The sequence below is a fragment of the Phyllostomus discolor genome, chromosome 2 (assembly GCF_004126475.2).
Source record: "Phyllostomus discolor isolate MPI-MPIP mPhyDis1 chromosome 2, mPhyDis1.pri.v3, whole genome shotgun sequence".
Taxonomy (NCBI): Eukaryota; Metazoa; Chordata; class Mammalia; order Chiroptera; family Phyllostomidae; genus Phyllostomus; species Phyllostomus discolor.
Genome location: NC_040904.2, coordinates 200,256,829 through 200,271,650, shown reverse-complemented (window position 1 = coordinate 200,271,650; position 14,822 = coordinate 200,256,829). Strand labels below are relative to the sequence as shown.

The 14,822-nt window shown below is 40.0% G+C and overlaps 1 protein-coding gene across 11 annotated transcripts in view; it reads left to right on the top strand.

The window, feature by feature from the left end:
• Nucleotides 1–12,144: 12,144 nt before the first annotated feature.
• Nucleotides 12,145–14,822, top strand: part of ANKS1B (ankyrin repeat and sterile alpha motif domain containing 1B) — an 833,247-nt gene continuing 830,569 nt past the window's right edge. For 4 of the 11 annotated variants that reach the window (XM_036019450.1, XM_036019452.1, XM_036019448.1 and 1 more), the window contains exon 1: nucleotides 12,147–12,517. In XM_036019450.1, the coding sequence (XP_035875343.1) occupies nucleotides 12,384–12,517 (134 nt within the window). In that variant the 5' untranslated portion in view covers nucleotides 12,147–12,383. Of the gene's footprint in view, nucleotides 12,518–14,822 lie in introns of all 11 variants that reach the window. The other 7 variants (XM_036019451.1, XM_028531904.2, XM_036019449.1 and 4 more) reach the window with 4 other exon arrangements.

Below are 14,822 nucleotides of genomic sequence, written 5' to 3'. Positions count from 1 at the left end.
AGACAGCTTCTATTTTTTTCTGCTCTTCTCTGTAGAAAAATATTCAAAGTATTGTCTCTTGGTTTTTTTGTCCCTTCCCATTTTATCTTGAACCAACTCCAATTAGGTTTTATCCCTACTGTTCCACTGAAACTGCTCCATCTCCAGTTTGCTTCGGCTCTCAGTCGTCATTATAGCTGGTCTCTCAGAAGCAATTGACACAGCTGATCATTTCCTCCTTCTACAAGAACTTGCTTCGTTTGGTGTTTGAGAGTCATTCCCCTGTGTTTTCCCCCCTTCCCCACTAGCTGCCCCATCTCAATCGTTTATTTTTTAATGAAACCTCTTCATATTCTTAAGTGTCCCAAGACTCAGTTTTGGGTTTTCTCAGTCCACACGTATTTCCTACATGGTCTCTTCCAGTCTCATGGCTTTAAATGCCACAAACACATTAACCAGTCCCAGATTCATATCTTCAGTGCTGACTTCTTTTTTTTTTTTTTTAAATATTTTATTTATTTACTTTTAGAGAGGGAAGGGAGGGAGGGAGAGAGAGAGAGAGAGAAACATCAATGTGCGGTTGCTGGGGGTTATGGCCTGCAACCCAGGCATGTACCCTGGCTGGGAATCGAACCTGGGACACTTTGGTTCCCAGCCCGCGCTCAATCCACTGAGCTACACCAGCCAGGGCCAGTGCTGACTTCTTACCTGCACTCAGACTCATGGATTTATCCCCCACCTCGGTATTTCTCAGTTTATACCTGGTGTCACTAGGCGGGCCATGCACAGAGCAGCGGACATCAATTTTAATAATTTGAGATGAGTCTTTCATCATGATTTTTTTCACATGTAGATACATGATATTTAAAAAATAATTTTGTTTAGGTTTTTCATTGTTTTTTACTTCATTTGTTTCTTTCCAGTATATAATTTCTCAGAGAAAGGTTTGAGGTTGCTTATTTAAAAAAAATATTTACTAATCACCATAAATCAGGACCTATGTTAGTCATTTTCAGGTGTGTAATTTCAGTAATTTGGTGAAAATTTTTATTTTCTGGTGATCACTTGAAAAGATGCTGATAAACTGTATGCTTCATCTGTTCTATAATTTTACCAGCTTTCAATACCATGTTTATTAGCATTTAGTTTCTGGAATCTATTTTTTTATGTTTTGCAAATGCAAACATCTGTGCATCTTCAGTCTCCTGGCAACTGTTGTGTTCTCCATTTCTCAAAATTAGTGACAATGATTCTATCATTATATCACTTAGTGTTATGTTTTATATGCTTGGCTGTAATTCATCTGTGGCTAAAGACTTGAACCAGTTTAAAGGAAATATGTATATTCTTACCATGCTTTAATTATATTACATGATTACATTTAATCATATTAAATGAACACAATCATTTACATAAACATAATCATGTTCATTTAACCTTTTTACATTTGAATATAATGAATATAAGCAACATAGTATTTAATAATAGTCTACTACCTCACACATTAGGCTTTTACCTGTAACTTTTTTCAGATCCAGTAAAAAAATATCCAGAATGATCTAATTACCACTTTTACTTTAAACTGTGAAGTAAAGACTACATTTTAAGAAGGATTAATCATTCTTGTTTGCCTATTACTATATTTAAATTTTGATAAATTGCATGCTTCTGTGGAAGGTATTGAACATGATTATTTTTCTCTAAATGTTATCCTGTTCTGCAAGATTAAAATGAAAGGAATCATGAGAATAGACATATAGATCAATGAAACAGAATTAAGAATCTAGAAATGGACTCACACTTAGGTGGTCAATTGATTTTCAGTAAAGGTGTCAAATTTAATAGGAGTCTTTTTAAGAAATATTTTTGGAACAACTGTATATCCACATGGAATAGAAATAAACTTTGATCTTTTAAAATAATATATACTTAAATTAATTAAAAATTATCATAGACCTAAATGTAAGGGCAAGAACATACATCCTATGGAACAAAGCATCAGAGAAAAATCCTTATAACCTGGGGACAAGATACAAAAAGCATGAACCAAGAATGAAAGAACTGATAAAGTTCAGAAAACTAAGGTCTTTTGCTTGTTGAAACCATTGAGAAAATGAAAAGACAAGCTACAGCCTGGGAAAAAATATTTGCAACACATCTGACAAGATGTATCCAGATGCCATGAAAAAGTTGCCACATAATAAAATAACTCAATATTAAGAAACAGGAAACAGATCTGTACAGGTACTTAACAAAACAAAAAAAAGCTGAATTTCATTGGTAATTACGGAAATGCAAGTTAAACTACAATGAGAGACATATCTATTAGAATATCTTTAAAAAACCAGAATGCCAAGTGTTGGTGAAGATGTGTCAGCCACTGAAAAACAATATGTCAATGTCTTCAAAATGGAAATATACACCTTCTACAGGACCCAGCAATGCCACTCCTAGGTGTTTACCCGTACATGAAAATATATGTCCACACAAAGATTTGTACACAAATGTTCACAGCAGCGTTATTCATAATAACCAAACAATAGAAACAACTCAAATATCCATCAGCTGGTCAATGTGTAACCAAAATGTGGCATATGCATTCAACAGAATATAATTTAGCAAATAAAACAATGAACTATTGATACACAGAACACTGGAAGAATTTCAAAAGCATAATTGTAAGTGAACGAAACCAGACACAAAAGATACAATACAAAGATGAAGTTCTAGAAAAAGCAAAAATACAAAAGCAGAAAGCAGATCAGTGCTTGCTCTGTGGCCGGGGATGAAGAACAGCTTGACTGCAAAGGGGCATAAGGGAATTTGGAGAGTGATTAAAGTATTCTAAAACTTGGCTCTGATGGTGGTTGCACAACCCCATATATTTACTAAAACTCATACAAATTTATCTTAAAATGGGTGAATGTTGTTATATAAGTATGCTTCAGTAATGATTTTAAGGGTGTGTGTACATTACACCTCAAGGTAGTTTTTCTTAAAAAAGGATTGCTGTTCAGCAAATAAATTTTTGCTGACAAACATCAGTTTAAGATGCCTAACAGTTAAATAATATTAAAAATCCTAATCATACTATAAATATTTTGATAGCAGTGATGATTTGAGTTACAGAATTGTGAGATTATAAATTTAATATAATAGTAAAGTTTTTAGTAATACTCTATTTTTTTGAAGTTAGTTGTCTGTAACAAATTCAGGAGTGTGTAAATAATCAAAAGTATACTTTACAACTGATTTTGAGAACAGAAAGTCCATACAATAATTTTAGACATTTTAAAGGTGTTAGTGAAGTCACTATGAAAAATATAGTATGTTATTTGCCAAAATAAACAGAATAATTTACACGGGGAATAAAAATGTATGAATGAGTAAATATAATTATTTTTCTTTTTTTATTGATTTTAGCTAGATAGTAACAGAGAGAGAAAGAAAAACATTTATTTGTTGTTTTACTTAATTATGCATTCATTGGTTGATTCTTGTATGTGCCCTGACTGGGGATTGAACTCACAACCTTGGCATATCTGAATGAGGTTCTAACCAACTGAACTGCCTGGTCAGGGCCTTATTTTTCATCATTTTTGCCACTATTATTATCATCTACTATCAGAAGAAGGATACATTTTTTATTTATTCTGATTTTGGACCAGAAGACTGTAGGAGCTGTCCAAAAGAAGGGCATTTCTGTTAACAAAGAAACGAACACATTGCCAACCATCAATACTGCATTTCACAAATGATTTTCTGGAATAATAGTTATTACAGTGGTAGTCATTTAAGAGGAAATGTAACACAATTTAACAATTTCCAGGGCTGTACATATGAAAACCCTTTTCCCCTTTTAGCTAAACATAACATAGATTAATTTAAAATTAAATCTTATCTTCAAAATGTCATTTATTCTATGGAGTATTAAAGTCATTTGCCTCTTAGATCAAAATATAAAACAAACTTAAAAAGTTAATAAGGCCATGGGAGGAAGATGGGAAGATGAAATACATACATCTACATTTAGTCTTATAAAATGAAAAGATGCTCAGCATTGCTACTCATCAGAGAAATGCAATTTGAAGGCATGATGAAATGTCACCTCAGAAAGGATATCATAGGTAAATCAGCAAACAGGTGTCTGTGAGAATGTGGAGAAAAGGGGACCCTAGTACACTATTGGTGGAAATGCAGATTGGCAGAACCACTAAGGAAAACAGTGTGGAGATTTCTCAAAAAATTAAAAATGAAACTGCCTGACGACCCTTGCCTTGATTCCACTCTTGGGTATATTCTGAAGAACCCAAAACACTACTTTGAAAGAACATATGCACCCCTGTGTTCGTTGCAGCGTTAATTACAATAGCCAAGAAATGGAAGCAAGCCACCTGCCCATCAACAGACAGGTGGAGAAGAAGAGTCCTACATCTCGTCATATACAATGGAGTATTACCTGAGTATAAAACAGAATAAAATCAATAAAATCTTACCATTTGTGCCAGCATGGATGGATCTTCTGGGTATTATGCTAAAAGAAGCCACCCAGAAAAAGACAAGCACCATGTGATTTCACTTATATGTGGAATCTAAATAAAGTAGAAACAGACATACCGTAGATACATACAGAGAACAGATTAATGGATGCCAGGCGGGAGTGGGGCTTGCGAGGCTGAGTGGAAAAGGCAAAAGGATTAAGAAGTACTAATTGGTAGTTACAAAATAGTCATGGGGATATAAAATGCAGCATAAGAAATATAGTCAATAATATTATAATAGCTATAGAGGGTGCCAGGTGGGTACTTGAAATATTGGAAGCAACACTTTGTCAAGTATATGATTGCCTGAAACCTAGTAAATCAAATGCCTTTACTTCTTTTAGTCTCATTTAATCTGATCCTCGAAACATCAGTCAACCCTGTTGTTACGGACTGACTTGTGCCCTCCCCAAATACATACATTGAAAGTTACTAGCCCTTATTACCAGCCCCTAATACCTAAGAATGGGATTGTATTGGGGTGGCCAAAAAGTTCGTTTAGTTTTTTCCATATGATGACTCTAGTACTGCTTAGTTGTCTTTAACTTCATTTGCAACAGTTCTGTTAGATTGTGTTGTGACAGCTGTCATATCAGCATGCATTAAAAAAGCCTTATCGAAATTGGTGAATTTTTGTGCAGCCATTTTAATATTGAAGATGGAAGAAGATACACAACATTTTTGGCATAATATGCTTTCTTTTTTTCAAGAAAGGTAAAAACTCTAACGCAAAAAAAGATTTGGGCAGTGTATGGAGAAGGTGCTATGACTGATTGAATGTGTCAAAATGGTTTGCGAAGTTTCTTGGTACTGTTGACATTTTGGCCAAATAATTCTTTACTGTGGGGCTGTCTTATGCATTGGGAGATGTTTAGCAGCTCCCCTGGCCTCTACCCAATAAGAAGCTAATAGCTGGAGGTAGCCGACATACTCAAAAGATCCAAATCAATAAAGCTATTGGTGAAAATGAAAACCGTGTCTTTTAGTTTATGGAAAAAAACGTACATACCTTTTGGCCAACCCAATATATGGAGAAGGGGTCTTTAAAGAGTTAAGTTAAAATGAGGTCATTAGAATGGGCCTCAATCCAATACAACTGGTGTCCTTATACCAAAGGGAAATTAGAACATACACGTGTGTGTGTGTAAAGGAAGGACCAGGCGAAGACATCGGGAGAAGACAGCCATCTACAAGCCAAGGAGAGAGGCCTAAAAAAAAATAAACCTCCAAACTTCAAAAACCCAGCCTTGCTGACACCTTGATCTTACACTTCTAGCCTCCAGAATTTTGAGGAAATAAATTTCTGTTGTTTAAGCCACTCAGTGTGTGGTACTGCGTTATGGCAGCTCTAGCACTCTAATACACCTGTAAAGGTAGGTGTCACACTTCTCTGTTGACCCTGATGGTGTCTGTAAGTTTTTTAAGTTAAAAAGAGGCCACACAAGGTCTTTTGAACACAATGCTAGTGCCTTTTCTTTTGCAAAACCGTAATTTATGGTACAATGGACAGAGTGCTTTGGAAAGCATTTAAGTGCTGATGTAGACGATGACACATACATTTAGATAGATAATGTTAGCTACTCAGTCCAGGAAAATCTCGCAATTAGTCCCCTTCTGTTCTTGGCTGCAGATCCAGCCCAGCTTGGTCCCCTAATTGGCAGGCCTGGACCTCAGCTGGGTGGCAGGAAGAAGCAGGCCCATGAATATGGAAGGTGGGAGGGCTTTGGATTGCGGCAAATAAATAATTAGTTGCACGTGTTTCTTTGTTGCCATAAGAGAATTGAAAAGCATATGTATGCCAGGCAGTTATAGTTAGAATTAACTTTAATTTTTCATACTCAGCGTAGCTCTGTTTTCATGTTGTTTCATACAACTAATTCCCTTTCCTATTCATTGATCCACAAAGTATACACAGACATTAAAAAAAAGATACAAAGCATGCTCTACTTATTTGGGTTTTCTTCATACGGAGAAAGAGAGATACTTCTCTGACGTGGGCTACTATCAATGAAAAAAGGAACCAGAGGCCATATACAAGTGAAAAAGCAACTTTATTTTTAGAAAGAGCATGTAATATTTTACATAATTTTGAAGTTAAGAACACTCAACAGCAACAATAAACTTAAATCCCATGAAAACACAAGCATGATTGGGAGATGTGAGCGAAGGAAAGAGAGTAGAAGCAAAGGTCAAGAAGAGATGACAGGAGGTGACGTGGGAATTTAGTTCTGAGCGTGAGATTCCCAGCTGCCCTCTAAAGAGCAGAGTGTGGTGGTTCCCAAACGGCTCTCTGCACGGGACATTCTCTCTCCACCTCCTGCTTCTCTTTGCCAGTTATCTCGCAGGTCTCGGTTTAATACCTCCTTCGCAGACAAGTCTGCTCACCTCTGAGACTTAGTTCGGTGTCCCTGTCATTCACACCAATAGCCCTTATGGTATCCTCCTTATAACGCTTGGCACATTTGTTAATACTCATTCTATGTCTCCTTTCCTGAATAAAACGTGAGCTCCATCGCAGCTGTGACCACATTTGCCTTGTTCACTGTTGAATCGCTGGCACCCACCAAGCTTCCTGGCATATAGCAGACACTCAGTAAGTGGTGAGTGAAGGAAAAGATGAGAAACGTATACTTTATTTGTATCCTTAAAGCCCAGATAAATTTGTTTCTTCTAGTGCTCTGGGAAGGAGAAACTAAGCTCCAAGATACTGCCTTTGCCTGCTTTCATGTGAGAGGAAGTGAAATAATTACAAAAAGAAATAGAGAATGGGGTACTTTTCCTTAATTTCTGGAATGTTTTATCACTTTCAATTGACATTCCATGAGGAAGGAGAACATGTTTGTTTTGAGTCATTATTCTATTACCTAGAGCAGATTCAATAATACAGCTACAAGTTCGATGACACAGATGCATATATATCTTATAACAAAAACATACTGAATGAAGTACAACTAAATAGCAAAAACATCAAGGCAAAACTCTGTAAAGAGTAATGACCAGGATGCAAAAAGATCACAGATATGTCAAATCTTAAAATTGGCTTAGTTTCCTGAAAGCTGAAGTGGAAAGTCAATTTTTTAGTTAATATTATCAGAACATGAGTTTTTTAAATGTAGCAAAACTTTCCTGTATCATTTAATTACTTTGTAAATACTGGGCTCAGTGCAGAATTCACTAAATAAGTAATAGACAAAACTTCCAAGAACATCTTTATATCCCATTGACACCAGAAGTCATAACTGCTGATAAAAGTCAAGGACTTTGCATTACAATTTGATTCAATGAGAATTTCTGCAAGGGGCAGAATTGGTCACATTGTACAGCCAGCTGGTTGCCCAAGGTTACCTAATGCAAATGCTCCAAAGTTCCCTCCTGGAAGATACATGTGGGTGGGGTTATCTTGCTTTCTAAACAAGATACTGGTTCAACCCTGGCTTGCTTTCTGTCTAGCTGTATCATGAATCACTAAGAAGGGCAGCGAGCTTTCTTCCACTTCCCACCCCAAGGTGGTGTGCATACTTGGATCAGGACCTGGGCACCTACCACTCTCTCCAGTCCTCTGACGCACAGTGTCTGGCTGGGTATATATTTGTAGATCTGTCTTTCTCCATAGGTAGGTCTCAGGGTGCACATTTACAGAAATGAGACTCTCATCTCATTTTCAGTCTAGTTTTAGCAGGGATACCTGCATTTTGTGGGATATTAGATATTTACCTGATCTAGTAATAAAGATGATGCTCTAATGAGATGCTCATTTGGTTCCTTGTGTCTATTCTCAGTTGGTTAGAACCTGGAGAAGATGGGTGATTGGCATTCCATGTCCTTCAACACTTATGGCCATAACTCAGAGAGACGGCAAACATCATAATATGCTGCTGGGTTTCTGGGTTTCCTCAGGAAGATGATGACAGGCACGGTTTGTGCAAAGTAGGCACAAGGAGACAAATAAGTGACCTGCAGCAGGCAAAATCTTGGTCTTCTATTTAGACAGTGTCTTCATATTCTCTAACCTGAAGCCATTCACTTCTGTCCCACGGCCTGCCATAGCCCCAGTTACACAGAGTAACTGCAGAGATCCAGACAAAGACAGTAGGTGTTTTCCAAACCCACTCCCTACATCACAGGGCTATCCTCTCTGAGCTCAGTTGATAACTTGATGCTGTAAAAAATCATCTTTTCCTCTTCCTCACTGAAAAAGTCAAGCAGACTTTGTATATAGTTCTAAGATTGATTTAGATTCTCGTTCCTTTAATTTATGTCTCCAAAGGTTATTCTGTGGGTCTGCAAACATTTCTATATTTGTTTTGTCTTTTGTTTTACTTCCTTTTTCTAGTCTCAACCCCTAGTACTTTCTTCTTGTTTTTTTCCATTGCTGTTAGAGAGAGAGGAAGGGAGAGGGGGAAAGAGAGAGAGACAGACAGACATTGATTGGCTGCCTTCTCATGTGTGCCCTGACCGGGGATCAGACATTCAACCTGGGTATGTGCCCTGAACAGGAATTGAACCCACCACCTGCTGGTCCATGGGATGATGCACCATCCAACTGAGACACACCAGCCAGGACCCTTGTACCTTCTTTTATTAATCAACCCCAAGAACAGTGACTTGCAATATGTATATATTGGAGCAATAATTCTCAACTTACCAAGAAATGTACACAATTAGATGTGTGAATATCAGCATTTAGAATAAGGGATCCAGAAGTTCTTCAGGAATTATATCTGCCTCATAGGGGAGATATCATATGGTTACATGTTATTTGCATTATGCATATATAATGTGTATTATGTTATTATGTACCAGAAACGGTACAGTATTCTCCACTTTGTCTCATTTTATCCTAACTGGTGTGTGTGTGTGTAATACAACAATATATAATATATATACAATGCTAATACATACATTATATGTACAGTATATACAAAATGAGGGAAAGAATCTAGTATCATTCCTGGTATACAAGTATAACATAAACATAACTATTATTAATACTGTAAATTCTGAATAGGTTTACAGTATTATTAAACTGAATAATACTGTAAACAGTATTATTTAGGAATAATTATAAACAGGAATATATAAACAGGAATAATTAAACCTATAATACTGTAGGTTTACAGTATTATTAAACTGAATAATACTGTAAACCTATAATACCTTCAGTATAATACTGAATCTACAGTATTATTAATACTGTAAATTCTGAATAGGTTTTGACAAAAATATTCAATTAGCCCTGGCTGGTGTGGCTCAGTGGTTGAGCACAGGCCTTGGAATCAAAGTGTTGCTGGTTTGATTCCCAGTCTAGGGCACATGCCTGGGTTGCAGGCCAGGTCCCCAGTAGAGGGCATGTGAGAGGCAACTACACATTGATGTTTCTCTTCTTTCTTTCTCCCTTCCCTGCTCTAAAAAATAAAATAGAATCTTAAAAAAAAGAATTATAAAAATTTGATACAAAATTTAAAAAATTCAATTAGCAAAATGTGGAGAAGAGATAATCCATTTTTATTTTTGTAATTAAAAACAGAAATTGATCACACCTGGACCAGGATTGAACGTGCAACCTGTAACCTCTTTGTTACGGGATGATGCTCCAACCAACTGAGCCACGTCACCCAGGCATATTTTTACTTTTAATTTGCATGTTTGTTCCCCTGCAGCCAAGCCTGTCTCCTTTTCGACAAGAAGCTATGATGGAACTAAACACAAAGCGTCTGGAGTTGAAAACTGGCTTTGAGTATCATACACCACTAGAACTCCTAGACCTGTGGAACTGATTCTTAGAGGAAGTCCTTACTAATGGTTATCCCACTGGGAGGCGATTCTGATAAGATGACTGAGGAGCCCCCCAATCACTAAACCAGCCACGATTAAAGGTGTGTTTTGCTTAGGTGGCAACATTAGGAAAGTGGAAGTAAGGTTTCTGTACGGAATTTTCAAAATGAATTCCATGGCTGGCTTCTTGAACTTGTCTGGTGATGTGAACCATTATGCCTAGGGTCATATCATTATCACATCCAATACCTTATCATTACAACAGGTCGTAAAACATAGAACAACCACCACAGTAGCTCAAAATCGACTTCCTTTAGGAAACCTCTCATGAGTAACCGTAATTTACCTAATACTTGGAACCTTTCAAACAAAATCTCAAAATACTGAATTCCATGAATTTTTAAAAAAATATAATTGCGCTGTTACTTAGCTCTCAATGTCTTTTAAGTTTTCTCCAGTTATTTATTTAAAGATCTCTGCCCATAGCAGGCAGTCCTGGATTTGAGCCTCGGCTAACTCTAGAAACAGTCAGCTTCCTCCTGTGTAAACTAGGGATAAGGACAGTACTGTTCTCTGGGGATGGCCACGAGGGTTGAGATAACAAATGGAAAGCACTTAGCATAGTGTCTGGCACATGGTAACTGCTCATCAAATGACCGTGATCGTTACTGTCCATCCACTTTATTTTTTTTTTTTCATGGGGGCAGTACGGCATATTAGGAAGACCATGGGGTGTGCCGTGAATCAGTTCTGGGGATCAGTTGTCACCACTAGCTGAGAAATTTAAATGACTCTTCGTGCCACTACTTCCTCACCCCCCAAGTGGATATAGCGCAATACTATCCAGGTCACTGGGCTGCCGAGAGTGCCTCTGGTGTCCCTTTCCTCCCAGTACGTCTGTGAAGTGTATCCCAAGGGCAAGGCAAAGCACAAAGTGTCACGGGAAGTTTCGAAAGCATCGCAGGTTCACCACGACGGGCTAGGAGAGCGTGTAACACGGTCAAGCCAGCCGTGCACAGGGAGTTGGTGGTGCTATTTGCAAATTACAGCGGGCCCCTAGTCCATGCCCACTTAGACTGTCCCCGGTGTTCAGCGACACTCTTTTTTCCTGGTATTTTTACAAGTCAGCAGATCCTCAAAACCCTGGAAAACACTGGAACAGCCGCAAACTGTCCAGCGCCACGGCAACTAGGATAAAGCAATCCTCTTCTTTCTAGCCAAGGGCAGATCTCAGTCTCCTTAGGGCGAAAGGAGGGTCGAGTTGCCCGGGCGCGGATCGAAGCGGTGGCACCAGGGCCGCTTCCCGGCATCGCCGCCTCCCCGCGCCCGTCATGGTGGATTTTCCTCGAGCGTGGCGGCTGACCCGAGGTGTGGCGCCTACCGGGCCGAGGAGGAGGCGCTGCGGCCGGGAGGACGCCAGTCATCACACGGTTAAACCTCTCCCGAGGAGACTGGAGGAGGGAGGGTCCCCGCTCGCGAAAACGAGGATCGCACCGTCCCGGGGCCCCGCCCCCATCCCGGCCCGGCCTCCTCCCTCCCTCCCTCCCCACCCCCCGGCGCAACTCGGACCTTCCGCGGCCGCACCTGCCCGCGCGCGCACACGCCCCCAGCGCGCCAGGCCTCCGAGCGGCCGCGGGCGGACCCGGGCGCCCGCCCGCTCTGCCCCGGCCCCTGCGCCGCCGCCGCCGCCCTCGGCACGCGCCCGCCGCGGCTCGCCCGCAGCGCCCTGCCTCGGCACGGGCCACGGCCGCGGGAGCCGCAGCTGCCGCGCTTCTCTTCCCAGCCCCAGCGCGGGGCCGGCCCGGCGCTGACGCCGAGGCGAGACCCTGCTGGGGCGCTGGGGCGCTGGGGCGCGAGGGCCGTCGCCGTCGCGGTCGTGCACTGCGCTCCGGCTCCGGCGTGGAAGCTCTTCGCCTCCTCCTGCTGCGACCTCCTCGGTCCTCACCATCCAACGCCCGCTCCTCCAAAGCACCCGGGTCGCATTATTTTAGGGTGGGGCGGGAGGGCCTTGGATTTGGGGGTGTGAGGGTGGGCGGGGAGAAGGACCCGGAGGGGGAAAGGACTCTCCCAGGGATTCGGTGAGAGACTATGGGGAAGGACCAGGAGCTGCTGGAAGCTGCTCGCACTGGCAATGTGGCTCTGGTGGAGAAACTCCTGTCTGGCAGGAAAGGAGGGATCTTGGGCGGTGGATCCGGACCCCTGCCCCTGTCTAATCTGCTCAGGTAAGGACAGGCACCTGCTCCGGGATTGCATGCCTCCTTATGCATTGTGATGGGTACCTGCTGCTCCTCGTGGTAATTGCACCTGCTGGCTGCCAGGGATTCATTCTTAAATTAGGCAGGAAAACAGACAGTGTGTATGGAAGGGAGGCTTGAGCCTCTCAGTCAGATGGACGCCTCCAATTCTTGGAGTAATTTTAAAATAGCCTTCCATCCGTGCGTCAATAGATACTTTTCTCAGGGCTGTGGTGCAGAACTTGGACATGTACTGGTGTTGCTAGAAGAAAATCGGTGTTCCACATGCTTTCCATCAGTGTTGATTATATATTTTCAGCCTCGAACCCAGCCTTTTTTTGTGTCTATTTAAGTGAAATTGGCAGAGAAGCTATTGCGTGCATGCAATTACCCCGCAAAAGCCGCTGCCTTTGGTTGCCGTTACCTTCTCTTGCAGAAGACATTTGCTCTGCCGTAGGTTATGATCCCACAAAATGAAGAAAGTGAATCTTCTGATGAGATGGCATTAGTACAGGGTGTGCATAAAACTTGATGAGGCAGCCCAGCAGCACTTTCAGTTACCTGGACATAGCTGAGTGAAAACTTATTTTATGTCTCAGGATAAACGATGCCAGGTCAGGATTGGGATACTGTATTTGGAAGATGGTAGAGGCCTTTTAATGGGAAGATGTTGCAGGTGAGACTAATACTGCTGGGAGACTCTAAGATGACATTTGTAAAAAATGTCAAGGTCTTTTCAACAAACAGTACCTTAGAAATAGCAGGGTTGATTTGCATGTTTCAAAAACTATTACCTTAAAGTTGAATTGATGGACAAATGAAATCAGGCGGGAGGGAGGAATCCTGAAGAATATTCACTAGATAAAATCCAAGGAAATTTCTTTAGTTTCTAAAATCATGGCTTTCCCAATTATCCTGGATATTTTTGGAGGGATTATTCATATCTTCACCCTAAAACATCTCTTAGGCAACTCAGCTATACTTGTAAAAAAAATGTAAAAGCTCAGGTGAGGCCCTGGCCAGGTAGCTCAGTTGATAGGCATGCCCTGATAGACCAAGGTTGCTGGATGGATCCCGGATCAGGGCACATATAAGAAGCAACCAATGAGTGGAAGAACAAATTGATGTTTTCTTCTCCCTTTCTCTCTTTATCCCTTCCTCTCTCTCCCTCTCTCAAATTAACAAATAAAATAAAAAACTAAAAGCCCAAGTGATTTTGATGGTGTTAAAAAGCTGTTCTGTGCTACTCTTAACAAGTGCTTAATACAAACTTTTGGATGATATTATGTTCTTGGCACAGTTCTCATGTTGTAGTGGTCAGACAATGCAATTAATTACAGTCCTGGCTAATAGGGTTCATTAAAATATTTGTATTACAGTGAAATGAATTTCATTGGAAAATAGTTGCTGGGATTTAAAAAGCTCCATCTGTGATCATCTATACTTGTGACAGTGATAGTTTATTGAAATGACAGTTGACTTGAGAACAATGAATATTTATGGAACTTTTTTAATAGGTCTTAAAAGTGATGACTCTTGGTGTACTTCCTTGTTAAATAATTTTCACTTCCATATACAAGTGGACAGGTGTAGATATTTCATATTATAGCTCCAGTAATTGCCCGTAGTCACAGACAATTTATACAAAAACAGTTTATCTGGTTACAGTTTTTTATAAAGATTTTATTAATTTATTTTTAGAGAGGGAAGGGAGGGAGGAAGAGAGAGAGAAATATCAATGTGCAGTTGCTGGGGGTCATGGCCTGTAACCCAGGCATGTACCCTGACTGGGAATCGAACCTGCGACACTTTGGTTCGCAGCCTGCGCTCAATCCACTGAGCTACACCAGCCAGGGCTTGGTTACAGTTTTAAGTTGAAGGTAAAATGAATATTTGCCAGCATATCATGTGTCATAAAAATGATTATGACCAGAAGCCCTTTTATTAAAAGAGGTTTCTAAAAATAATCAATTCTCTTGGAATAACATTAAAGAATTATTTGGGAACAGTTAATTTCATTGAGCTACATAGTATTTTTTTTAAAAACTTATTGTTGTGATAGACAAATATCTATTAAATACTTTCTCAGTTGTGCCATTTAAAAAAATAGTTGTCAAATACTAAGACTAAAATATCAACTGTTTAATGTTAGTAAACATTAAATATCAAAATCATGCCCCGCAGCGTACTTCTTGAATGGGAGGTTTTCTCTCACTGGTTGTATCAGAGGTAGCAGCAGTAGCTCTGCAAGAAGAGTGCATATAGAAAACAATGAAACTAAAAGCATGTGTTT